This window comes from Uloborus diversus, chromosome 2 (assembly GCF_026930045.1).
Source record: "Uloborus diversus isolate 005 chromosome 2, Udiv.v.3.1, whole genome shotgun sequence".
Classification (NCBI taxonomy): Eukaryota; Metazoa; Arthropoda; class Arachnida; order Araneae; family Uloboridae; genus Uloborus; species Uloborus diversus.
Genome location: NC_072732.1, coordinates 12,814,747 through 12,841,168, shown reverse-complemented (window position 1 = coordinate 12,841,168; position 26,422 = coordinate 12,814,747). Strand labels below are relative to the sequence as shown.

The 26,422-nt window shown below is 34.6% G+C and overlaps 1 protein-coding gene across 1 annotated transcript in view; it reads right to left on the bottom strand.

Annotated features, from left to right (window-relative positions):
• Positions 1–26,422, bottom strand: part of LOC129216868 (uncharacterized protein CG3556-like) — an 80,381-nt gene that overhangs the window by 14,334 nt on the left and 39,625 nt on the right. The window contains exons 5-7 of the mRNA XM_054851083.1: positions 25,780–26,024; positions 20,660–20,820; positions 7,811–8,000 (exon numbers count right to left, since the gene is read on the bottom strand). Coding sequence (XP_054707058.1) covers positions 7,811–8,000; positions 20,660–20,820; positions 25,780–26,024 — 596 coding nt within the window. The remainder of the gene's footprint in view (positions 1–7,810; positions 8,001–20,659; positions 20,821–25,779; positions 26,025–26,422) is intronic.

Below are 26,422 nucleotides of genomic sequence, written 5' to 3'. Positions count from 1 at the left end.
ATAAGAGTTTTTTTTTAAAAAAATTCGTTTTTACAAAAATAAGCCGAGATTGTTGAACAATTATGTTTTTACTTTTTTTCGGTCGTACGTCTTATACTTTAGTTTTAATTCATTTGTTCAATAAAGAGGACTAAAATTTAATAAAAGTTATTTCTGATTGGTTTTTCACACTTATAGGATGCATATTACATCGTAATTAAAAATTAAAAATTCATCAAAATTGAAAACTACCTGAAAGAATGAAACATTATTTTCTTAAAAATATAATGAGAAATATTGTGGAATATACTTTTATCGGCGGCTTCCGGCGGGTTAAAATTTACATATATCAATAGTTTAATCCTTCCTGTAAGTAAACAACAACATTTTAGCTGCGACCACCTGCGACTGCAGTCGTGGCAGATGTTTTTGTTTGATTTTCGTTATTTAACGAATACCAATATAGTAAGTTAGAAAATAACTCGTAACGGTATGACGGGGATATATTGCTTTTTTTATCAAAGAAATTGGTCATCAAATTTGACATGCTCCAGACAAACGTATGTCATAGTTTCACTACTCTGCAGGAGAGCCTAAAAACGTTTGTTTACTGTTTCCGAAAGTTGGGGCTTTTGAAACATTCATCAATAAATATAGAGGATTTTTTAAAAACAGATTTACGTAGTTATGGCTTAATGGCTAGCATTATTCTATATGCAATGCAGTAGTAACCTGAAAATAACAATTTTCGGACCCGTTTGGCTTTAAAGAAGATACATATGAGAAAAATATTTTTAAAACTCATACAAAATTCTATATAAAAAGTTAAATAATCATTCGGTTCATAAAACAATAAAATTAGAAAATCATTAAACGTTTGAAATTTCTGATTTCCTTTTCGAAATCATTCTAGTATAAAGCTGTTCTTAGTTTGTCAACATTGCCAGAAAATATTGTTCGAGGGTATCAATTGCAATAAATAAACCTTGCGTGTGGCATACGACTGATTTAATTTATATTTTTCATTAAAAACAGAAATGAATTTGAACTACAGAGAAACCATGATTTCACGTTTCTCAGAGGCCTGAATCAAACATAAAATACATAAAATATGGAAAAACGTCAATTCAAATCCAAAAACATAAAATATGGGAAAACGCAAAATACGGGAAATGTATAAAAAGCAAAAATCAGATAAGGAAAAAAAATAGTAATAAAGGTTGCTACGATGACGCTTATAAAATGTAAAAATGCGATATTTTACGAAAAGAACATTATTGTACACACCAGTTTAGATCATTGTAACACAGTAAGTAACGAATTCGGGCGTTTAGGTTGAAAATAGTCAGTAATAATGAGTTATTGAATCCAAAGTAAATACAGCATCTTCCAGGATTGGAACACTTTGCAAAGTGTTTTCCTGTTCTTTATGATAAAGAAAATAGTCTTTCACTGTTATTAAGCTCTTAGCAGTATTGAAAGAAGAGACGAGTTGTGTTTCCTCTTCTTTTTGTTCATCTTCATTGGCGGCCGAAAAGTCCACAAGGTCAGCTACGGATGGAGCAGAAGCGTTTCTGTTTTCATGGATTAACTTTCAACAGAGTGGATTATGTTTAAAAATGCACAGAGGGAAACACTTTTCTTAATTTTAAAACATTTTTTCTTTTTTTTAACTGCCAAGGGAAAACGTAAAATGCGGGAAATTAATAAATAACAACTTTCCATTCGGGTTAAATTAATATTATTAGTGTACGGAAAAACTGGGACCTGATGATAAAAAACGTAAAATGTGGGGAAAACGTAGAGTCGAGGGACGTAAACCCGGGGTTTCGCAGTGAATATGATCAGCAAACATGAAGATAAATATTACCATGCAACAATTTTAACAATTTTCCAAAGCATTTTTTGAGAATATTCAAAGTTATTGAATTTTTTCCGCTTTTTTGTCGTTTTGAACCCCTGTGCGCCGTCAGCTTAATTTACAGTAAGAGTAATATTAATTTACAGACTCAGTTGGAATTTTTTTATGTACTATGCTCCCCGATTACTAGAAGACGCCTGTACAGATTAGGAAAATTCTTTTTCTGTTTGAAACGGTACACTTCTCCTTGTCGTTTAATGGTCTTTAAGTCCGGGTATAATGGATCTTGGAGAACTCGAGGGAGATGATAGATTTAAAAACTAATTTCGCGTTTAGTTAAATTAGTGTTCAACTCAGGTGGGTTGTCAGTTACGTTATGTAGTAGTTTATAGGAGGCCCCGACTTCAAAAGGTTATAAAAAATTAAGAGATCGTATATAATTAGTTAGGACTGAAATAATTCATCGTATAGTAATTAAAATCAGTGTTTATTTTATAACTGGGTGTTTAGTTTAGTTGATTTTTGTACTGGAATTATAAAATAAATTTCATACTCGCGCTTTGTTGTTTGTAAACTCATAGCGTCTCACGTAAAGAAACGATTTTTATGGGTTTTTTTTTTTTTTGTTTAATGCATAGAAGGGATCTAACTTAAGACCCAAACCTTTGCTTCACCATATTTGTTCTTTAGAAAAAAGTGATGGGCAAAAAACAATAAACTTCATTCAATTTCAATATCAAACGATTAAATATAAAATCCATTGTTAAAGAAAGTGCCCCCCATAAAACAAAGGTACTTTCTTTACTCAGTGTTAAAGAAAGTACCATAAAACATTAATATTAGTCAGGGGTGCCCCCTATGAGCGAGGGAGGGTGTTTTGAGGGGTATTTTTCCTTTTTACGGGAGCTCTTCCTTTGGGGCAGTACTCTCCTCCCTAACTATTTCCCCTGGATTAATCATTCGTAGTCATATCGCAATTTTTGAATAAAGACTCCTCTGAAGCAAACATGAAGTTCATTTAATATCATTGTCCTAGTAGTATTTTGATCTTCATATATACAACATCACAGTCGATACTCTGTTTCTAGTGTGGTATTGATCTATAACGGGGCCTAATAAGGAGAAATGTGATTTTTTTCACGAGTTACGTGACCCGTATTATTGTTAAACATAAAATAGTTAGGAAAATCATTGACACGCACAAATAAATCCTGTAGAGGAACAAAGATCAGTTTTTAATGCCAATTGTATAAAATGTTATGCGCATTAAGAATTTTTCTTTTTTTAACCCCTATAAAACTCAAACACGCGTAGACCAATTTGGAAAATCCTTTTTTTTTCTCTCGTTTGAAAAGGTATATACTTCCCAGGTGATCCCACGGTAATCAAATCAGTGTATCTGAAGCTGGAATCCTTGAAAAATCAAGAAAACTCTTCAAATTCTATGGGTAAAGTCAAAAGCGATTTAGGTTGTTTTTTAGTGACTCGTAAATTGTTTTCAGAAAGCATACTTTGATAAAGTCAAACTAATGATGAAGACAATTTTCTTTGTAAATAATTGCGCATTTGAAAAAAGATTTTTTCACAGTCTTCGGAAGTCTCCGAGACACTGTGCTCTTTTTCTTTCTCTATTTTGTTCATCTTAGCTGTTTTCAGACTCCTGTGCTTTCTCACTCGAGATGTACTTAAAGAGTGAATCACATACTCTACCCTACGTACTTATTTTATATTTACACCACTAAAAAGCAAAAAATAAATTATTTTCAAATAAAAAAAATTATTAAACCTATAAACCTCCTATAAACTACTACCTAACTTAACTGACAACCCACGTGAGTTGAACACTAATTTAACTAAACGCGAAATTGGTCTTTAAATCTAAACCTACTCAGTTACATTAGGAGGCCTCGACTTCAAAAGGTTATTAAAAATTAAGAAATCGTATATAATTAGTTAGGTGTTAAAATAATTCATCGTACGGTAATAAAAATCAGTGTTTAATTTATAATTGGGTGTTTAGTTTAGTTGATTTTTGTACAGGAATTGTAAAATAAATTTGATTTATACGTTTGGGTAAAAATCCATTATTTTTTACTTTTCAGTTCCTGTTTGTTTTTTGAAGTCGGTTCTTTTTTATTTAAAAATAATTTTCAGTATGAGCTACAGTTTCCTATTGTACTGTTTGTATTAAGCTCGTAAGGGAGAGGGGGGGAGGAGTGTGACCTCATGTCAGTCTTTAAAGGGGGGAGGGTAGAGCCTGAAAGGTTGAGAACCCCTGTTCTGCATAACTAAAATTATATCATATATTGGGCGAAAGTAAAAATTTGATGAATGAAAAAGACCCGAGTTAAACCGGATTTGTTTTGGGAAATGAAGTTTGAAAACTTTCAACATGAGAATTTGGATCCCCCCCCCCCCCGCCTAGGTGCAAAAAGGATTTTGTATTAACTGTTTATGCTAATATAAAGACGGAACAAAAGAGTTGATAGATAAAAAGCTATTAATAGCCAATAGAATCAGATGGCTGGGGCACGTATTTAGGCGTGCAGATCTGGATCCGATTAAAAAGCTAACTTTTTCGAAGATTGAGGGTACAAGGAGAAGGGGAAGACCAGCAACAAGGTGGCTGGATAGTGGTGAGAAGGACCTAGAAATTTTGGGAGTGAACAGATGGAGAAACCTGGCAACGTGTCCTACCGCCTGGAGGAAGCAGACGGAGAAAGCCTTGGCCTGCACCAGGCTGTTGTGCTGATGAAGAAGAAGATAAAAAGCGAAGTATTGATCGATATGATTGACACTTGACTGGTCTTTATGTTCATTAGAACGAAACTTCAACATACGGAACATAAAATTGAAATTATAGTTTTGTAAATAATTTCACCTCAAAACAATACAAGTAAAATTCCGTTTATTAAAAAGATTAGCAATCAAAGTCACATCTAAACCAAAATTTATCATAAGAAAACAAAGGCACTTCGTTGTGAAAAAACTGGAGTAAGATGAAAATGTAGCTAGGTCCTTATTTTCAAGATTTTCCGGGGAGAGGGGAGGGCAAAGTACAGGCATTCAATGCATTTTATAGGAAAAAACATCAGAATACAAGCAAAAATGCTTTGAAATTCTAGAGGGGTCAGTTGCCGGGGGGGGGGGGGAATATATGAAGGAAATATATGTAGGTAAATTGAAATTGAAAAATGAGATGGTGGGGGGGGGGGGATCACGAAGATAATATAACAGCTTTCAACAGGAATATTAGTACGCGATGAATAAACTAAAATGGAATTTGTAGCTACGTAATGCAATTTTGAAGGAAAGTCATTATATTAAACAAGAAATAAATTTTGATTTCCTAGAAGAGAAAAACCCAAGGAATTAAATATTTGCATATAGAAATCAGTACGGTAAAATGTTCCAACTATGGGCCACTTTTCGATGTTTTCAATGAAAATTCCGTGTACATTTTTGATTTAGAAATTTGAGGACTTTAGCAATGGTAGCTATACATCTAGTCTTTCGAATGAAATGTTAAAAAGAAAATCTAAGTTGGAAAGAAGAGGAAATGGAATGTTTTCTCCGCGGCCCATAGTTGTACCCCTACTAGGTACAACTATGGGCCACCTCATTTGAACCTAGGAAACACATTTAAAACTTGATCTCGCCGATTGTTGTCTGAGACTACACATTGTCCTCGGCTTGAAACTGGATTTAAAAATTTTTTAGTCCATCATTAACCTTTTTTTTCAATTTTTAAGACTTAATCATCAGTTGTCGTCAGAGTGATTAATAAAGTTCTACATGGTAAACGTAGGTAACGTTCTTTATTATTTGCTTACGTTCTGACATAGAAGCATTTGAAAACTAGAAAAATCTCACTAACTGAAGGCGAGGTACCTATACTTAGTTTTCAGAAAATACGTAAGTCTAGACAAATTTTAAACAAGGTTTTTTTTAAAAAAATTGAAAACTAAAATGCGAAATCACATTTCTTATTCCAAATTTCATCAAAATAAATAATTTTTAAAAATTATCTCAGTTTGTATTTGGTACGGATTTCAGTTAGTACCTTCTTCAAAAACTCCTATGAGTACGGTCGATAGGGAGACCCATAAGCTTTCTTCTGTCTTTTCCTGCCATTATTTACAATAAATAACACAAAATATGACGACAGCATCCCTACAGAGAACAAAATGAAGCTCCAAGCCACTAAAAACCATGAAAAATAAGTGGTCCATTGTTGTACCCCAACATTCCCATTTTCGATAAATGATGAGAGCTTTTAAAAACTATGAAGCATTTTAAGTCAACAAGCGGCTTAATTCATAACTGACAAATTAATAACGCATCTCTGAACTGACCAGATCTTTGAAAACAGTATAAGAGGTCTTCCCAAAGAAGACTTTTGGCTCTTCCACGAGTCAGTCGAATTACGTACTAAGAACGACTAAGTTTTCAAAGGAAAACAAAAACAATGGCAATCTCTGATAAAGCGTCTTTAACTACCTAATTGGTTACACTACCTGATGATTTTTGTTTGGAGCTCGTAAGATTGAAAAAGAGGTCACTAGAGAGCTAAATCTTTGCCATGACAACAGGGGCCCATTGTTGCCCCCTTGGCACAAAGTTGTACCGTCTTACGATAATAGGAAGTGGTGCCAATGTTTGAAATATTTAGCCGTAATAAAATATAGGCTTTTTGAACCTTTGGTGAAGCAAATAGTTTAGAATAATGAGCAATAGAAAGAATAACCACGGTTTTAACTCATTGAAATAACGTCTTGAGTTAGCGTAGCTATTGAAGTATCACATCTTAATTCCTTACAATTAGAATGTTTATTAATTGCCGAATAAATACCAATTGAAATCGAATCATTTGTTTTATCAATTTCATCAACGAAAAACGATAAATCACCATTTGGTAATGACAAGTTGACGATTAGAACTTATATTCCAAATGCAACGATAGACTGAACTTACAAAATCTGTTTTCGAGAATTTCAAATTAAAATCAAGATTAGAAGAAATAAAATGCCGAAATGAATCTTTTTCTCAAAAAAAGTTGGGACAGAAAATTTGAACATTTCTTTAGAAGAAATAACGTTAGAAAGGGAATTTTTACTCAACGTAGCCCAGTTGTTGCTGAATTTAAGTACTTTAATTTAACTACTTTAATATTTGATGAAAATTAGAAAATCCACATTAAGAACGTATCCGACTCCTGGGTATATCAACCAAACAGCATAAAACCAGTGGTTGAACTGCCATGGCCGACTACTGGAAGTGAAATAGAATTCAATACCCAGTGGTCGGACACCCCTTTAAAAAGAATTGAGTCTAAGAAGGAGTTTTTTTTTTTCATTGAAACATTATGTTATACCCTCTATTAAAGCAAAAGTAAAATTAAATTTTCAGTAGAATGAAAAAAATGATGGGCACTCAACATTTAAAGAAGATGTGTATTCTTAACAAAAAAAAAGCAGAATCGCAAACTAGGATGACGGGCACATCTTTTAAAATAAAACTCGTTACCACTTAAGAAAAAGTACCCACAATTCAACTGTTATTGTATAGTAATTGGGAATAGGTAAAGGAATGGGGAAATGCATCATATCCGATTTTGAGTTCTACACATAATATTTATAAGCAGTTGTATGTCCTTGTGGCCGACTACTGGAGACTGGGCGACTACTGGAGCATTTATCCTATATCAATTGCGGCGCCACGAGGGATTTTTTTTTTTTGCATCCCAGTAACATGTTTTAATATACTCTTTCAAATGCTACTAATTTATCTTTGTTTATTTATTTATTTAGTTTTCATTATTACATTATCGTGTGATTTCCTGGCTTGAAGAACTAACAGATTTTCTCAGATTCCAACGGATAAGAAAGTAGTTCAGCCGAAATATCTTTCAAACTGATCGTAATCCTTTCTTTTGACTTACAGGTTTAAGATTAAAACAAGTATTTTTACCTGTAATTTGCGAGTTCTGGCAATGACTGGTATTGATGCTGACGAGACTGTTGTTGCTGAGGGCTGGCAGGATATAATAAGAATCCAGGAAATTTGGGAAGGATCCATCATCTTTCTGTTGTTGTAAAATCGCTTCTATGGCGGCTTCGTAATCAAAATCTGAACCAAAATTTTTGACTGCATTCAGGACCTTTAGCAATGAAAATTTAAGCATGCATTTTAGAAACTGAGAAATAAACAAAAGGGATGTTTGATAAAGTTTTAATTGCATTTAAGACACCTTATGCCATGGCATTGAAGAAAGTGTAAAGGATAGAGGAAAGAAAACCTCTACCCCTCCCCGCCTCCAGCGAAAAGGAAGAGTTTAAAACTGAAATATCCATTACAATTATAGCTAATAACGTCTTGCTCAATGATCAAAAAAAAAATTTAAAAATGCATTACAAACAGAACAAAATATTCCCTACAAGTAACTTAATAAAATACGTATTACATATACAGTAGATCTTCGTTTCAAGCGGGTTTATTTTACGCGGTTTCGATTATGCGCGGTTTAAGATTTGACACCTTTATTTTATTACTTTCTTCTATATCTAATATATAGAAGAAAGTATTGGATTCGTGCAAATTTTCGAATTTCGAATTTTGACGGATTCGAACGTTTTGAGGTGTGCTGAGTTCATTTCGACTATTTTTGAAAAATGTCTGTCTGTCTGTGTGTATGTGTGTATGTATGTGTGTGTGTGTGTATGTGTGTGTGTATGTGTGTGTGTATGTGTGTCACGTCTGTGTGTGACCAGTTTTTTGTGGCCGCTCTACAGCAAAAACTACCGCATGAAATTGAACGAAATTTGGTACACATATGTGCCCCTATGTGAACTTGTGCCCATTGGTTTTTGGCGCGAATTCCTCCAAGGGGGGTGGAGCAATGGGACGTTTTTTGAGTTACGCGTGCTTTCTATTCCTCAGGAAGTAACTGGCGGAATCAAACAAAATTTGGTCCATATATTGCTCCTAACAGGAGCAGGTGTTCATTCAATTTTGGTGTCAATAGCTCAAACGGGGGTTGAGTTATAGAACGTTTTTTTGTCGTCAATTGTGACTGCTGTATCTCAAGAAATAACGAACGGAATCAAACAAAAAATTTTTGACAAGTAGTCCTTAGTGGGTATAAGAGCTGATTTTATTTTGGTGTCAACAGCTAAAAAGGGGGGAGCGCAATCGCCCGTTCTTTTTTTCCATTGTCAGTGCCCTATCTCAAGAAGTAATGCTACGTTCTGGTTGAAATTTGGAATATATGTGAATCCATACGTAAACAGGCTTTGGTTCAATTTTGACTCCAATCGCGCCAAGAGGTGTTGATTTTTTTTTTCTTTTTGCGAATAAAAATAGCTTTATTAATGCAACAATAAGAAAGATAAATCGTAATAGATTGTCGTCTGCGTATTTCTCGTGATTTTAATTGTATGGAAATGATCGGAAATATTATCTCAATGATTTAAAATTTTTAACTGTTGCCATCTTATGTTTGTTATTAAATAAAATATTTGTAATTAATTCAAGTAAGGCTTTTAAAGTAACTTTCAATTTTCGCTCTTTGTTTTGTTTTTACAATAATTCAGACATTGGGATGGTCGTCAAGTTTTTGCATGTGTAATTTTGTTTTTGTTAGGAATATTGCTTTCTCGTCAAGCATGGGGAGGGATCAGAAAAAGGAAAAATATAGAAGAAAGCTTCGTGATGGCCACAACATACTAGTTTTACGCGGATGTGAGTTTCGGTTTTACGCGAATGCGGCAATGCAAATAAATAAATAAATAAATAAATAAATAAAATATTCCCCTCTATCAATATCCAAACTCTTAAAAATTTCAGATTACACGTAATAAACTGCATTTCGAAATGCTAATAATCGAGCTTAAGCCACTAGAGACATTTTATGTAATCAGCTCCAGAGCTCTTTTCAGAAGTAAAGTCATTATACACACACAATTCAGAACTCACTGGAAGAAAAGCTTTTAGGAGTGACAAATTCAGGGTTGCCAGACGTCCCAGATTTCAAGGGACAGTCCCGTGTTTTGAAAAATTGTCCCGCGTCCCGGGGAACTTCCACACGGTACGGCTAAAGTCCCGTATTCTATTTAATAACAATATTTAACAAAACGAGACACTATTTTAGGTGAAAAAAAATAAGTAATACAAAAAATCTTTACTAATAATAAAGCTGAAAGTATCTCTGTCTGGATATCTGGATCTCTCTTTGTTCGGCTTTCTGACGCGCATTGCGCCTAGACCGTTCGGCCAATTTTCATGAAATTTGGTACAAAATTAATTTATAGCAATTTTTCGAAAATTCGATTTTGTTCTTCTTCTATTCCAATTTTAAGAATGTTTTGCCAAGCAAATTATTGTAACGTGGACGAGTAAACTGCCAAATTATCATACCGTGGAACCGTAACATGGGCGAGCAAATTAATATAGCAAATTGGCGAGAAATGCATCATCCATTATTTGTAAATATACAGGCGAACCAAATGACCTTTTAATTTTCTACTACGGGCAAAGCCGTGCCGTTACCACACAAGTGTGAAATAAAGAGCAATAACAAAATCACGTGGTAGCAAATGCAAAAATTATTTTCGTTTTAATTTGGTTTTTGTTTTGGCGGCAGACCATGAGGAGCTAAATGATTGCTTCCTCTTTGCTCATTGACTAATGTTGGAGATATGTCTCTGCGCATGCGTCGTCAATCGCAATGAAAACATTTTTTATACTTTGATCGACGACATTTTGTAAGGTTTAATGCTTTGTTACTAATGAATTTTACAGATTTATCATGAAGAGACGTTATACGTCCGGAAAGCACCCCTTAAAAATTCACCATATCCAGTAATTGATCTCAACCATAGACTAATAATAAGAGTAGACCGAGCTTTCTCATTCTTGCTGATAAAGAAAATTTGTTCATAGATGTATCATGTGACTAGTGGAAGGGCTTGGCGAAGACTTTGGCAGCATGGTTGCTAGATGGCAGCATTATCTATAGTTTGGCACTCGACATGTATTTTAAAACAATGTGTTTTCATTAAAAAAAACTTCCAGGTGCAGAGATTGAACTGTTTTTCTTTTAGTTATGCATTATTTCGACATTAGTAATAGTTTTTGATCAGTTTTCGGTAATTTTTATTTCATTTGGAGCTGTCAGCGTTGGCGTGAACGAAATGGCGTAAACGTTTTGCGTTAACGCAAAAATGTACTAATCGGTATCTTAAATTGAAACTGTAGGTAAAAATCTTACCGTTTGCCGATTCTTCTTGGTCGCTTGCATCTTTTATTGCTTAGAGAGTTATTGAAATTGACTAAAGAAAATGCACAATACTATCTAAACGAAAAACTCACTATATTAGCAAAATATTTACAACTTAGAATAACAAATTTACAAATAGGACTCCATAAAAGATCATTCTTCCGTGTTCCATCAATTCTATTTATTTTATTTGCGCTGGCGTTGATCGTCTGCTACGATTAACGCCCGCTGTTGCTAGGATATCCACCAGTCACATGGTTTGGTTTATGAGCAGCAAAAGGGTTGCCATAGCTCGGTCTACTCTTATTATTAGTCTATGATCTCAACCTCAAAAATATCCCCTCCCCCTTTTTCACTCCTAGAAGCCTGTCCCGTATTTACTGTTCCTAAGTCTGGCAACCCTGGTGACAAAGGAGGACAAAAGCAACGAGGATACCGACATCGATGACACTGAACCAAAAACGTTAACATGGAAATTTTTGAGCCATTCCTTGACAATAAAAATGATCTTTCTGATTTGTTAGTAAAGGAAGAATCTACCATGGAAGGAAGATTGTGTCATGGAAATGATGATGGAATGATGGATGCGTGAATGCTTTGCAAAGAACTACAGAGAAATATTCTTGGCTGCCAAAAGACTATCATAGCCAGCTCATTTTTATAAACACTAAATTAATTTGAGTTTTCTTTATGCATTTTGGCGTGTTGTGCATAGAAATCGATACAAGTACACATTAAACTTACTATATAATTAGTCATCACTAAGGTAATGCACTAGTAGTGGCCACAGTTAAGCATATTTTATGTCTTTTTTAAACTGTGGGTCTACAATATTAATTCCAATTTTTTAGCTCAATGAACGTATTATAGCCCAACTATTCCTGACTCGTCCCATGTTCTAAAAATGCCAGAATTTCAATTTTTTCAATTTTTTATCCATTTTTTCCCAAACTTCAAATTTGAACCAATAGTGGCCACTCCAAAATCTGAGATTTTCAGTAGTGGCCACATGAATGAGTCAGTAGTGGCCATCTGACATCCTTTCCTTAGAATTCACATTACTCACTTTAAGTTCAAATGACTGATGGATAAAATTGATTCAGTATGATAGTTACATTAAGTACCAATATATTGATCACATTTTTATTGTACATTTCTTTCTTCAAAGTGCGTACGTACTTAGGATAAAATAAAAAGTTTTTAATAGAAAATTTGTAATTTGTATTTTTTGTACGCTAATGTAAAAAATAAAGTAAAAGAAAATGAACGTACTTATATAAGTATTCTACATATGAACTTTGGTAAGTATGAACTGAATAATTATTATCACTAAGAAATCATCTTCTTTACTAATAATAAAGCTGAAAGTCTCTCCGTCCGGAGGATGTCTGTAGGATGTCTGGATCTGTGTGACGCACATAGCGCCTAGACCGTCCGGCCGATTTTCATGAAATTTGGCACAAAGTTAGTTTGTAGCATAGAGGAGTACCTCGAAGCGATTTTTCGAAAATTCGATGCGGTTCTTTTTCTATTAAAATTTTAAGAACAGAACTATCATAAGATGGACGAGTAAATTACGAAATTATGATAACGTTGAACCGTAACATGGGCACAAGCCAATTGGCGAGATACGAAATTATCATAACGTGGAACCGCAACAAGGGTACAAGCCAATTGGCGAGAAAATTCACCATACATTATTTGTGTAAATATACAAGCGAACCAAAAGACCTTTTAATTTTTCTATTACGGGCAAAGCCGTGCGGGTACCACTAATAAAAAAGCTGAAAGTCTGTCTGCCTGTATATCTGGATCTCTGTCTGTCTAGATGTCTGTGACGAGCATAGCGCCTAGACCGTTCGGCCGATTTTCATGAAATTTAGCACAAAGTTAGTTTGTAGCATGGGGGTGTGCACCTCGAAGCGATTTTTCGAAAATTCGATTTTGTTCGTTTTCTATTCCAATTTTAAGAACATTTTCCTGAGCAAAATTATAAGATGGACGAGTAAATTACCAAGTTATCATAACGTGGAACCGTAACATGGGCAAGCCAATTGGCGAGAAAGTCACCATACATTATTTGTAAATACATAGGCGAACCAAAAAGACCTTTTAATTTTTCTACTACGGGCAAAGCCGTGCGGGTACTACTAGCTCATAAGAAAATAGTAAGTACAGAATTCAATGCAATTCTAGGACAATTTGTTTCGTACAACTTACCAAGTTATATCAATGGACATAGGAAATTGGTAGCATAAGTTTTCAATACTACTAAAGGCAGGGTGTCCATGCACCTAGAAAGTCATGGATTTCGGCTGTGATCCAAAACGGTCATGGAAAATCATGATTTTCGGCAAAAAGTGCTCAAAAATCATGGAAATTGACAATTGGTCATGGATTTTGAGTTCAAGAACATGCATATTTATTGAATTCTGCACATTAGCTTAAACTTACGCATCTTGGCCATTTTTTGCGCTATTACGTGTTAATCCCAATTTTTCACACATTTCTAAATCCGATTGCATCTGCTTCATTAATACTCGCTCATTTTTCTTTTCCTTGTGATTTTACCTATTGGACATTTATGTATTTTGCACTATTTTTAGTCCTCCTTATATGTCTTACTGTGTAGTTGAGGACTTTTATTTAGACTTCTAATTTTGCCGATCGCATTCGATGCAAAAATTTTAAGTCATCATTGATTCAAGAGACTCATAAAAATTATCATTAATTCTCAGCTATGTTTTAAGTTAATGAAGGTTTTGGTAAATAAAATTGGTCTAAAGAATTAATTACGGACGTTTTGTACATCGATGAAATACAGAAATCAGGGAATTTTCGAGGGTAAAATTTTTAAAAAGTCCGTAAATGTTGCATATTTGACAAATTCGGAAATTTTACAAAATTTGTAACCTATCACAAAATTTTGGCGGTAAATATATGGTATTGTCTGGTAAATTATTTTTTAAGTACTTGAATATTTTTTTTTTCTGAATATTTATGCTATTTATTTTAAACATAATTTTAGTTACTACTAAATTATTGCTAGCCATAGATAGTTCAGAAAACTACTAGTAGTACCATACTCCTTTTATTTATTCGGTAAGCTTTGAAGTTTTATCCGGTAAACTGATAATTTCCCCCTTCCCTAAAATTTGAATTTTGGGCGTCCCTGACTATTAGCAGTCTTAAATAAATATGAATCAATAGATTATAAATTGCAAAACACATACTTACTGACATAATTTAGGCTACCAAAGAGAAAAATTGTTCCATAAACAAGTTATAACTGGGAATTTCATATATCATGGCCTTTTCTAATTTTACTGTGTGTGACTAATTTCTAATAAGTGTTTTACCTTAAAAAAATCTGTATTTTCAAAAAATGATTGCTTACATCTAAGAAATTATAAATTATCTGGTTTGTTTAGAAAAGGGATAACTTCGATCAAGCGTTATGCCCTTCCCTCTTCATTTTTTTACCTGCTCAGCAAGCAGGTTGCAATCTCTCTCTCGGTTCTGGTAGAATGTTTCTCCTCTTTTTGCACTAGCGCGCCAAATTCCTGTTTTTTTTTTTTTCTTTAACCAACAAGCTATTTAATAATTCCCCCCCCCCCGTGATATGCGCCCCTAGGCCAGGACGTATGGGTCTTGGGGATGGCCTGTTGAGTAATCCGGGCCTGTCCATAGAAGAGTTAAACGCACTAGCAATCGCCACAGTGAAGCATATTTTTGTGGCTTTTCTAAACTGTGGGCCTACACTATCAATTACCATATTTGAAACTCAATGAGCATATTATAGCCCTTCTCTTCCTTAATCCTCCCATGTTTTAAAAATGTTACAATGTCAATTTGTCCAATTTTTTTCAAACCTCAAATTTGATCCATCAGTAGCCATTATATAATGTACACGAGTCAGTAGTGGCCATATTGTTGTTTAGAAGTGGCCACCGGGTGGCCACTACTAGATCACACAACAATATTATGTCAGAAATGAGGCAGGCTTTTATGTAAAGAGATTACAACCTATTAAAAAGAAAATTGAGTTGATTTATGAAAAACCTTCCTGATTCAGTAGTGGCCACTCGGTGGCCACTTTTGAATTTCCCAACTTTTTTGGTACCAGTAGTGGCCAGGTAAACTGTCAGTCAAAAAAAGCAACTATTTCGAGTTGAAAACGTTACAAACATGATCTTTCATATTTCATAACATGGTTACAGCTCCAAAAATATTATTTTTGAGCCTTGTTCTATTCATAATACAACACAATGTTTATATACCTCGTTACGGAGAAGCGTTAGAAGAAAGCTGAAAAAACATCGACAATGCAGGCGACCGTATTAAATAGTTGATAACAATTTTCCATGATGCTCTACCTACTCCTCCTGGAACTGCCCACTACACTATATCCTGAGGTCTACCTCCTGCAAGTTTGAATCCACTGGGACCCCTAGAATCCTTATTTTTAAAATATAAACCTTAAAGTGGCTACTACTGGTGCATTTACCTTAGAATGAAGTATTTTCTTTTTTAATCTATGGAACCTAACCCCTATTTTAACACTAGTATTATGTCTCAATTCACGTGGTTTTGATTTATGTGGCATTTCCGAGGAACGTAACCCCCGCGTAAAACGAGGGATTACTGTAGTACAAGACGAAAATTGGAAAAATAAAAATTATCCCCCATTTAAAAAAAACGTTCCATTCCAAATGTACCATACTATTAAAAGAAAAAGAAAATTCCTCTTCATCAACAAAATAAAAATCATTTAACACATTACAATTTGAAATAAATGAAAGCTTTCTACCCCCCAAAAATGAATATAATTTATATGCTAATTGCAAATAGTGAAGTACTTTAAATATCCATTCCACATAAAAAAGATAATGAAATTAAAGAATACACTACAATTAGAACAAAATGAAAACGCCCGCTCCAAAAGGGGTTTTGGCAGAATTTAAATGATTTGCGTATTGGATTTTAGGGACTATAGGATTCATCTACGCCTTTTGTTAGAAAATTAGCTCTTTATTAAAATGGAACATATGTTAACATAGCTACGTACATACAGGTTTTTTTCGAAGTGAATACATTTTAGCCTACTTTCCTGGTAAAAGTCAACTAAAGAAGAAAAAAGCATGAACGAAGGCTTAATGCATCTCAAAAACGTCGCGAAAAACAAACAAAAAAAATGTTACAAATAAAAAAAATAATTTAATAAATGTCGAAAAATTAAAAATTGTAAAGTAGGGTATTGAGATGGGGGGAAATGTCTGTCGGTCTGTCTGTCTGTCTCACTCTAATAACTTTAAAGAGAATAGTCCAATTCGAACATTTTTTTGTTAGTTCGAAAGATCTTGACAAGGACGCCTCATTCCCATAGTTCATATTTTGAATTGAACAAATTTTGTTTAATTTTGATCAGTTTTAAAAAACTTAACATTAGAGCCTACTGGGAAATTCAAGGCAAATATAAATCCTGAACTTAGAGGCGAATTTGCTTCAAACAAACTTGTTAGTAAAAAGTTTTTGATGAAGAACATGTATAAAAAATATCTGATTTGAACACTTTTTCGTTCAATTTTGATCAGTTCAAATACATTAAAATTAGCGTCTACGGAGAAACTGAAAGTCAATATACATGTATATTCCGAACGTAAAGGCAGAATTACTTCAAACAAATTTTGTTGGAAATAGTTCTTGATGAACAACTCCCGACTCCGATTCCGAGAGTTTTGGAGCCTCTGACTCCGACTCCGATTCCTGTGCCGGAAAGTTGGCCAAAATTTATATAAGGAGGAAAAATGACTGACTCTGATTCTCGGAATTTCGACTCCTAATCTGACTCTTTTATCCCAAAATGAGTCCTGCTCCGACTCCACAAATATTGGCAGAATTGCGGACTTAAAGGTAAAATGACCGATTCCAACTCCGAGTCTTTAAATTAAAAACCTTCGGCTCCCTAATCTGACTCTTTTAGCCCAAAATGAGATTGACTCCGACTTTTACTGAGAAATAATTATTATTTATTTCATTCAATTTCTTCCCGAATCTGACTTTTTTGTCCAAAATAAAACTCCGACTTCGACGAAATGGTTTTTACTGTGAAATGATTATTGTCAATATTGTTACTTCCTTTTCACAAAAAAGGAAGTATTGTATTCGCGAAAAAAATTTCACTCAAAATTCAGTCTTATTTTCCATTTTGCTCACTCCCGAATTAATGTTGAGTTTTTTTTTCAACAAGACCACACGCGGATAAGTGCCTAAGAACGTATAAACACACGAAATATCCATTTAGACATTTTCCGAGTTAATTACAACGACTTTTTTCGTGACGTCTGTATGTACGTATGTGCGTATGTACGGATGTGCGTACGTGCGGATGTGCGCACGTACGGATGTATGTCGCATAACTCAAGAACGGTATGTCCTAGAAAGTTGAAATTTGGTACGTAGAACCCTAGAGGGATCTAGTTGTGCACATCCCCTTTTGGTTGCATTCGGGTGTTTCTAAATGGGGTTTTGCCCCTTTTTGGGGGGAAATCATTGTTAATTTCGATGTAAACTCAAGTGCTGTTATAATTTGGCGGACACTTGGCAATATATCGCCAGTCTTTTGGTCGCCAAGTTTTTTCGCCAACTTGGCGACAATCTTGGCGATTTTTTTTTTTTAAATCTGGTTTCCATTTGGCCATTGTTGGTAATATTTAAAGAGTTAACTATTGAATCAAATTAAAATTGCCAATAATGGGGAAACAACTTTAAATTGGTGTAAAAGGAAGTCATGTGATGCACACATCAGTTCGTTTTTATTTATTTTGAAAGGTACAGTTATTCCTTTTGAAAATCATTTTTTGGCAACAGGGAAAAAACAAACGATTTTATTTTTGTTATGATGTGTTTATTTTAATGAACTTATGTTTTTTTTCTTTTTGAAAGTGGTTAAACATTTTTTTTAATGGAAAGAAATGTATTACTTGCTTTGTTTAAAAGGTGCGGCTACTTCATTATTGCGTTTATTAATTTTTTACGTGTATAAGTCTTTAGATGAGCAAGGCGCATTTTATTCCTTAAAATGATAAAAAAATTTGTTTGAAATAATTTGCGATTTTAGCTAATTTTGAGAGTATTGATCATATACTAGAAAGTCGATATTGATGTACGGGAAAGTATGCTCGTTTAGTTCTGGATGGAACTTCTTGTTGATTTAAAGATAGTCAAATGGATACGAGGTAGGTTAGCTAAGTGTGGACAGTGCTCATAGGGTAGACCATCCCCAAAAAGTAGAATTAACTTCAATTTTTATCACAAAAAAGATGGCCCTGTATTTGAAGATTACTTTGATCAGCCGCCATTGTATGGAGGGAGTTATGCTTTTAAAGAGAAACAGTTCGAATTTTAAGGTAAGAATGTATTTCAACTTACATGGGTTTAAATTGATAGAACCTTAAGTTACTTCAACTTTAATAAAGCTAATTTTACGTCGAGCAAATGGTAACCATGTACATCTTTCCAAAGCGACCACCTTAAGAAAATAAATTATACCTTCAATTTTGCAGTAAGGTTATTTTCGAGTCTCCACTATTTTATGTCATTTTCTAACATTACTCAATGTTCTTCTATCAATTTTTTTTATTTTATTTAATCTTGAACAAGGGAAACCATAACAGCACTGGATCGAAGAAATCTTTAATTTGCTCTTCTTTTTCCCCGCAATCTCCTTAAAATTAACTTTTTTCCTTCAATTCACTTCTTCTAGAAGTAAAAAACAGCCGATAAGGCTTTTCAGAATCTGAAAATGACTTCTACACATGGAACACCTTTCACGGTAAGGCTGAAATCATTTATAATACTAGAGAGTTATTTGTTGCTCTCTCTCACTCTAATTAATAAATGAATGTGCGTAAATGATGCTGAGTTATGTAGTACCCCCTTAAGTTTAGTACGAAAATGCCAAATACAATATTAAGTTTCCTTTAGATTGTAGTGTTTGTTCCGTTACGATCGAGAATAAAAAATTTTGAAAAAAAAAAATAGAACCGACTTCAAAATTGCTCTAAAAAGTGAAAAATAAATTTATCCTTTAAACACCATCGATAATATTTTTAAACATAATTTTTGGAGTTGGCGCAAAAACAAAAAGTAAAATCCAGTGTAAATGCTTCGTTCATTTTTTTTTTCCACAAAACACCCAAAGTTAGGAACGAAACATTTATATCGTTACTAAAATATGCTGTTATCAATGCATAATGTATAAGGTAGAGAAGAAACTGGGCTCGTTTAAATTTATAGTTGTAGCTGAGTTATGGTTGTGAATGATTTTGTCTATCTTTTTTGCGCCAACTTCAAAAATTATGTTTAAAAATATTATCGATGTTTAAAGTGTTTAAAGAATGAAATTATTTTTCACTTTTTAGAGCAATTTTGAAGTCGGTTCTATTTTATTTTTTTTTTTCAAAATTTTTTATTTCATTCTTTTTAGGGTAAATATTTCAGAAATAGTAAGAGTTACCATCACGAAACTTCACCTTATTTTTTTCATAAAAATGCTTTATACTAAAAAAAATTATAAACATGCCTTAAAACTTTAAGCGATTGCCACTAAAAAATTACCCTTGTTCCTCTGTGGGATTCATTAGTGTGTTAATTTAATTATAACCATTTAAATATTACGTTTTCCCTAACTAATGTACATTTCACAGCATACAAGTTGCTTGTGATGCAACCCTGTATCTCCTTACTTAGTCCAGATCATCTGTTATTGGCATAGTTGATAACGATAAAATTACTAAAATATAGTTGAGACAAACTTAACCTGGTAAAATTGTGAAGGCCTAAGCAGATCTTAATCACAGCATTATCTCGCTTCGAGGTTAGGTTTACCCCGACTATAAAGCAATAACACTGAAGAAACTTGATGCTTGCTTCAGAGAAGCCTTCATTCAAAATTATCATTACAATTACTATTAATGTTACTGTTGTATGGCACCAAAACTTTATAACAATGGGTTTTATATTTAATCATTTAATAGGGAAATTACATGAAGTTTACTGTTTTTTGCCCATAACTTTTTTTATATAGAACAAATATGGTCAAACAAAGTAATGGGACCTAAGTTGAGCCATCCCCTATCCATTAAAAAAAGAATCATCAAAATCGGTTCACTAGGTGAGACGCTGTGAGTGGACAAACAAAAAAAAACATACATACGGTATGAACTAATAACCACCTCCTTTTTGAAGTCGGTTAAAAATAAATAATTTCACTCCGCTAAATTTTTATATATATAATGGCAAATATTCATAACCGTACATCCATTAACTTTTGCGGAATATCTTTGAATTTGTGAATGTACTTATGTTTCTGGAATGATTTCAAACACTTTTGTTTTGTTATTTATTTACATTTAAGTTACGGAAAATCATGCGGTAACTTTTAGTGATTGCTTTCGGACACCACCACTTTTCTTGAACGTCTTATAATGTCATCGAACATTGTCATGTGATCTATTCATGAGTAATAATATTAAACTTACTTGAAGCACGACAGCGGTAGTCCTCAAATTTTCAACTGTTCCATTTAAATGCTGCAGCTTCTTTAGTTCTAAAACCATATCGCGTAGATTCCTTTGTTCCACATTTAGGGTGGGCTGTTGTGAGAGACATACCAGGGCCATGGCAGAGAGAGCTTGGATATCTACGAGAAAATTTACAGAAAACTGTGTAAATTAGTTAACGGTTACATAGTAGGGTCGCGCAAACTCGATGCTCGATAACCCGGGTACATATCGAAAATACGACCACACCTTGGGCAAAACGAATAAAATCTGCAGGAAAAAAAGACTGTTGAGTATACAGCCCCTATAACTTGCAATTATCACGAACGTCACCCTTTTCTTGTCCGAATTAGGTCGGGTTTTTGGGACTCTACTGTACAGAAAAGATTTAATAACATTAACTATGCATTGTCTAAAGTTCTGCCCTTTAGACAATGCATAGGGTGACCAGTAATTAACGCGTTGAAAAGAAATGTCAATTTCTCGAAATCTGTAAGGCGTATCAAATCTAATCTTGAAGGTTAGATTCAGTGGGCTGGCGGATTTTATTTATTTATTTATTTATTTATTGAGCAATCACGATTGATTATTGCTTTCATTTGACCGTCCTTGGCGTTGTGGTTCCTTTTCCATTTTTTTGGTGCAGGTACACCAGCACCACCGCCCACCGGCCTCTGCCATGCAGGCGCGGCTGTCCCCCGGTCCTGAGCTATTCGCTTCTCCTGGTCGGAGGCGTCCATGTCCTACACACACGCACGCTCACACACACACAAACACATGACTTCTTCACACACATACACTCACACACGCCTACGTGCATACACACAGGTCCTCGCACACACACAAGCCTACACACACACACAATCCTACGCACACACAAACAAACCTACACACACACACACACAAACCTACACACACACAACTATGCACACGTAACCGCCCAGGAGGAAGGGCAGGCTTGGGGGGACAGGAGCCGTTTCTAGAAACAATAACTCCAATGAGTAGGGTCCTGTCGCAGTTCGTGATTGCGAAAAAACATAATTTGAATTCAAAATTTCAGTATTCAAATTAATTTATTTTTTCTTTTTTATTTTAATTTTATTTTGCGTAGTCTCATCGAGTTGGGTTTTGTTGTTTATTTTTCACTGAAAATGTCGAGATACAGCGTTTTTAAACTTATTTTCATTGTTCGAACGTATTATTTTAACAACAACAGCCTTATTGTCACTCAGAGAAAGTTTGCGACTGAGACGGCGCACCACCTCATCGTATCAATGAAGCGTTTGATCTGCTTGAAGAGCACTTTAATGAGCAGATTCAGACTTTAGGCTACCCTAAATCGAAAAATAAGAGAACTGATTGGGCACCCTATTCCCCCGATCTGAATTCCTGCGATCCCTTTTCGTGGAGTGATATCAAAGACAAAGGTTACGCTGTAAACCTCCAGGAACATCGAAAACCGCAAAATTGCGGTTCAGACAGTTATTGAAAGCATTGAAACTTCGACTCTTCAATGAGGGATGCAGAGTTTTGCTATTAATTTACGCCATATTATAGCTAGAGAGGGAATATAAATCGAACATGCATTAAACTAATTTCTAAGTATTGTGCTTTGTTTTCGAATTTAAATAAATTTTTTTCAATGTGCACTTTTCGAAAAATTATTATTATTTTTTTTTACGTTAGTGCGTTAATTACTGGTTACCCTGTACTTGGAAGATTGGTTATTTAAATAATGTACACTATATACGATTAATGTAAGGCTTACTTTGAAGAAAGGAAATTGTTTCAAAGAAGTAATCATTGAAAGATCTATTTCATTATTTACTGTCATATTTTTTTACAATATCATTTTTAAGATTATTAATGAAGCAGAGCAGTTACAAATAACAAGAATTACAAAAAAAAAGTTAATTTGAATTTTGACATCTTGAATTCAAATTATGTTTTCTGCAATCACGAGTGTGTGTGTGTATGTAGGCGTGTGTGTTTATGTGTGGGGGGTATGTGTGTTTGTGTGTGGGGGGGTATGTGTATGCGTGTTTGTGTTCGTGTGCAGGCGTGAGTGTGTGGGTAGTTGTGTAGGTGTGTATGTATGTGTTGGTGTCTGTATGTATGTGTGTGTATGTGTTTGTGTGTGTGTGTGAGTGCATGTATGTGTGTGTATGTGTTTTTGTGTGCGTCTAGGTGCATGTATGTGTGTGTATGTGTTTGTGTGTGTGTGTGTACATGCGTGTGTGTATGCGCGTGTGTGTAGGACATGGATGCAACCTGGAGGCGGCTTTCGCTATAGGAGCAGCAGCGTGAGGATCCGGTCGATGGTGATGCAGCAGAGGGTGCTGGTGGGAAAATAAAATGATAGCACATCAAAACAGTCAAGTGAGAACAATAAGCAATCGTGATTGCCCAAAAAATCAATTTTAAGAATTATTCATCTTAGATTTTTTTGTCTAAATCTTGGGAATATAATGAGCCTAATCTTAGGTTTTACGAAAAACACCCATGGAAGCCGTGTTTTTGTCAAAATTTGAAAAGGAAACTTGCAGCGCTTTTTGTAGAAAATGTTAATAAACTTTTAAAAATTAAAAGGATCACAAGTTCCCACAAATTATAGAAACAAAACTTGAAATTTTAAGAAATTAGCATGTTGCTTCAGCTTTAAAGTTCACTTCCTGATGTTTCATCTGAACTTTTTTCCTGAAAATCTTATTACCGTCAGAGGGGAAAGGGAAAAAGATTTTTCCAAGACATAAATCAGATGGAATGCTACCAAGGTAGGTAGAACAAAAACATAATAGCAGACTACTGCTGGTCATTACAAAAATACCCGAAAGTTACGCGGCATAGGATAGGAAACCTAAATCGATGCGGTCATCCTGCATTGCCAGTTACATGACTTTGTACTAATGACGTAAGCTACGCCTGAAATGCAAAGTCTCGGGTCTCTCCCTGTCCATAAAAGTCTTCCCAGGACTTTTTTCCCTTGAATTTTTCTACTGTTTATTATTTATTCTGTACTAATTCTACTACTACTTTACACTGCTTTCTAGAGTGCGTATTTGAGTTTCTAGATCCAATCGCTACATTTATAAGCCCCAAAGGTTAAAACCATAATTCTAAATGGCGAAAATGCTGTTTGATAATTAAGATCATTTACACCAAAATCTCTGACAAAACACCGTATAAACAGTTCAAAACCATATCGGCAATAAATTAGCATTAACGAGCGAGCAGCCATTGATAGGACCGCAAGCTTCCGTGTTGAACAATGACGAATCGTCACTCCAGTTTTCTCCTTTAGCCGAGTTGTTTCGAATGCCATGCACAGCGTTCTGTCCCACATTCACAAGGCGTCTCCGAAACGTATCTTATGGCGTATACGCCACATGAATGAGGTAGTACGCTCTGTAAATTTTTATACATTTGTACTCTTAAACCGCTTTAATGGTTTTACAATCATACATAAATCACGCTTTGAAATCACCATTTTCCTTGATCATATTAAAAACAAGAATTCATGCTAACCAAGTTTACCCTTGAGCTATTATTCACTCAAAGCATGTCGTTATCTTTTGAGTGTGGGAATAAATGGGGAAATATGAATCCATAGGATAGTAAAAATGAAAAAAAAAAAAAAAAAAACCTAATCGATCAGCAATCAAAAGATCAGAGCAAAAAGATATTTTAGGCATACGAATTATTTACCCTCGTGTTCTTGACATTGAAATTAGAGGTCTTATATTCTGCCAAAAATAAAAAAGCTAAGTCTAGCTAGTTCTTTCTTGCTTTTTGGTACTTATTGCACAGGTTTATTTTGATGAAGACTACAATATGAGTGTCTTGCCACCCCCTACGCATGATATATTTTATTCTATTCAGTATAGAATACATATAAACAACACATGAAAGAATTTTCCTATCAAAAAGTACATCCGGAGCGAGGGAGCTAGTCGAGCCCACCGCCTTAAGTGTGTGAAGCAATCGCTTAGACCACTCGGCCACTGAGGTCCAGCAAGTTAATGTGAGGGACCGTGGTGGCCTGATCAGCAAGGCATTGGACTTGGGGCCGGAGGGTCTCGGGTTCGATCCTCGCTGGTCGAAGATCCTCCGTAGTCATGAATGGTGACTGGGCGACGTTAAATATGCTCGTAGTCACAATGTCCTCCAAGTAAAAAATAACCTCTGGGTTGTGCCAGACCAGAAAGTTATTCGGCTCCTAGCATCGTTCTAAATTCTCGATCTGTCCATAGATGGCACCACCATCTATTGTGTTGTCTTCTGAAGCAAGGCGCCTGGCACGCAGTCCCTCATAGTTTGAGGGCCAGCGGTCCCTTTGATAGTTGATAGTAAGTTAATGTGAGAAATGGAACATACCTTTCATATGCTTTGTAAATGGACGTCCTACCACATGCAGATGGGGAAATCGTCGGCGAGAAATCGGTACCTTTCATTTCACGCTATGTAAATTTGACGCTTTTCTTGAAATTTCGGCCGACTTTAAGACTTTATATGTCGATTACAGGGACGCGAAGGAAAACAATTTTTGAGTCAAAAATTGTCTCAATATGCGCTTTCAATTGCAACCTATTTTATTTTTTTCCATTATTACTCTTCGCGTGGTTCCTTAATATGCTTTTAAATAGGTTAATAAGACTTCATTTCTGTTTCCTGCTTGTTTTAAAAGGCTACAGTATGATTGAAATTTGGTTGATTGGACTTGGTGCCGGATATGTTATCTAACCATATTTTACTATAAACTAGTACCACGGCAAGCTATTCCAAGGAAACCTAGCACCTTATTACCAATAAATGACTAAATGGTAAATATTTATTTCAGTTTGTTTTACACAAATGCAGTGCAGTGTGGCTCTGATAAGTTGAACTATGGCTTTGACGATGTTTATTATTTTTTTCCAGAGAGTTCAGTGAACGGGCGCGAGGTGTTATTGGCGCGAATTACAGTTGGAATAGTTTTGTGAAACCGAATCAAAAGCAACCAAATTCAACTCAGCGCCAATTGCGCTTCCTTACTGCCCCTAAAATATGTAAATATTGTCAAGATTGTATGGTTCTACTTATCAACGTAGCATCTTAGATACCTATCCAGAAAGGTCTGTGCTCAGAGTTATAAGCTGTCAAAATTCTTCCAACATCTTTGGAAGTCATAGTATCTCCGGCATTACATAGCGCGATAATTTCAAAGGGATTTGTGAACTTTTCTTCCTCCACACTCTTTCGCAACTCAGATACTAGGTCATGTCCATGAAAATTTCTGGGGTCGATGCAAGTTACCAGCATTGCGTTGATGTACAAAGCTAGATCTGCAGAAGACAATGTTCTGTTCCTGAAAAAGTAATAAACGAAATAATATTATTTTATACCCTATTCTTTCTCTTATGACATAATAGATTTTCTTTTATTAGAGTGCGTGAAAAAATGTTTTTTGTTTATTATTCAGTTAATGTTAACAATTTTTATAGAGTTTTTATATATAAATGAGATTTATAAATTTGATGTATCAGCCTTGTCTGGTTTACTGCTTCCTATAAAGATAGTTTCTTGTTTTACGTGGTGTTTTCTTTACTAGTAGTACTTTTATTATGTCTTGGAACATTAAATAAAGAAGAGTTGGCTGTCTATTAAACTCTGGTTTTATCGTATAATCTGAAAAAAAGACAGAATTTGCTTATGTGTGTCATGTGCAGTTGTCAGAGCATTGCACCGAGTCAAAAACTTTGCCAG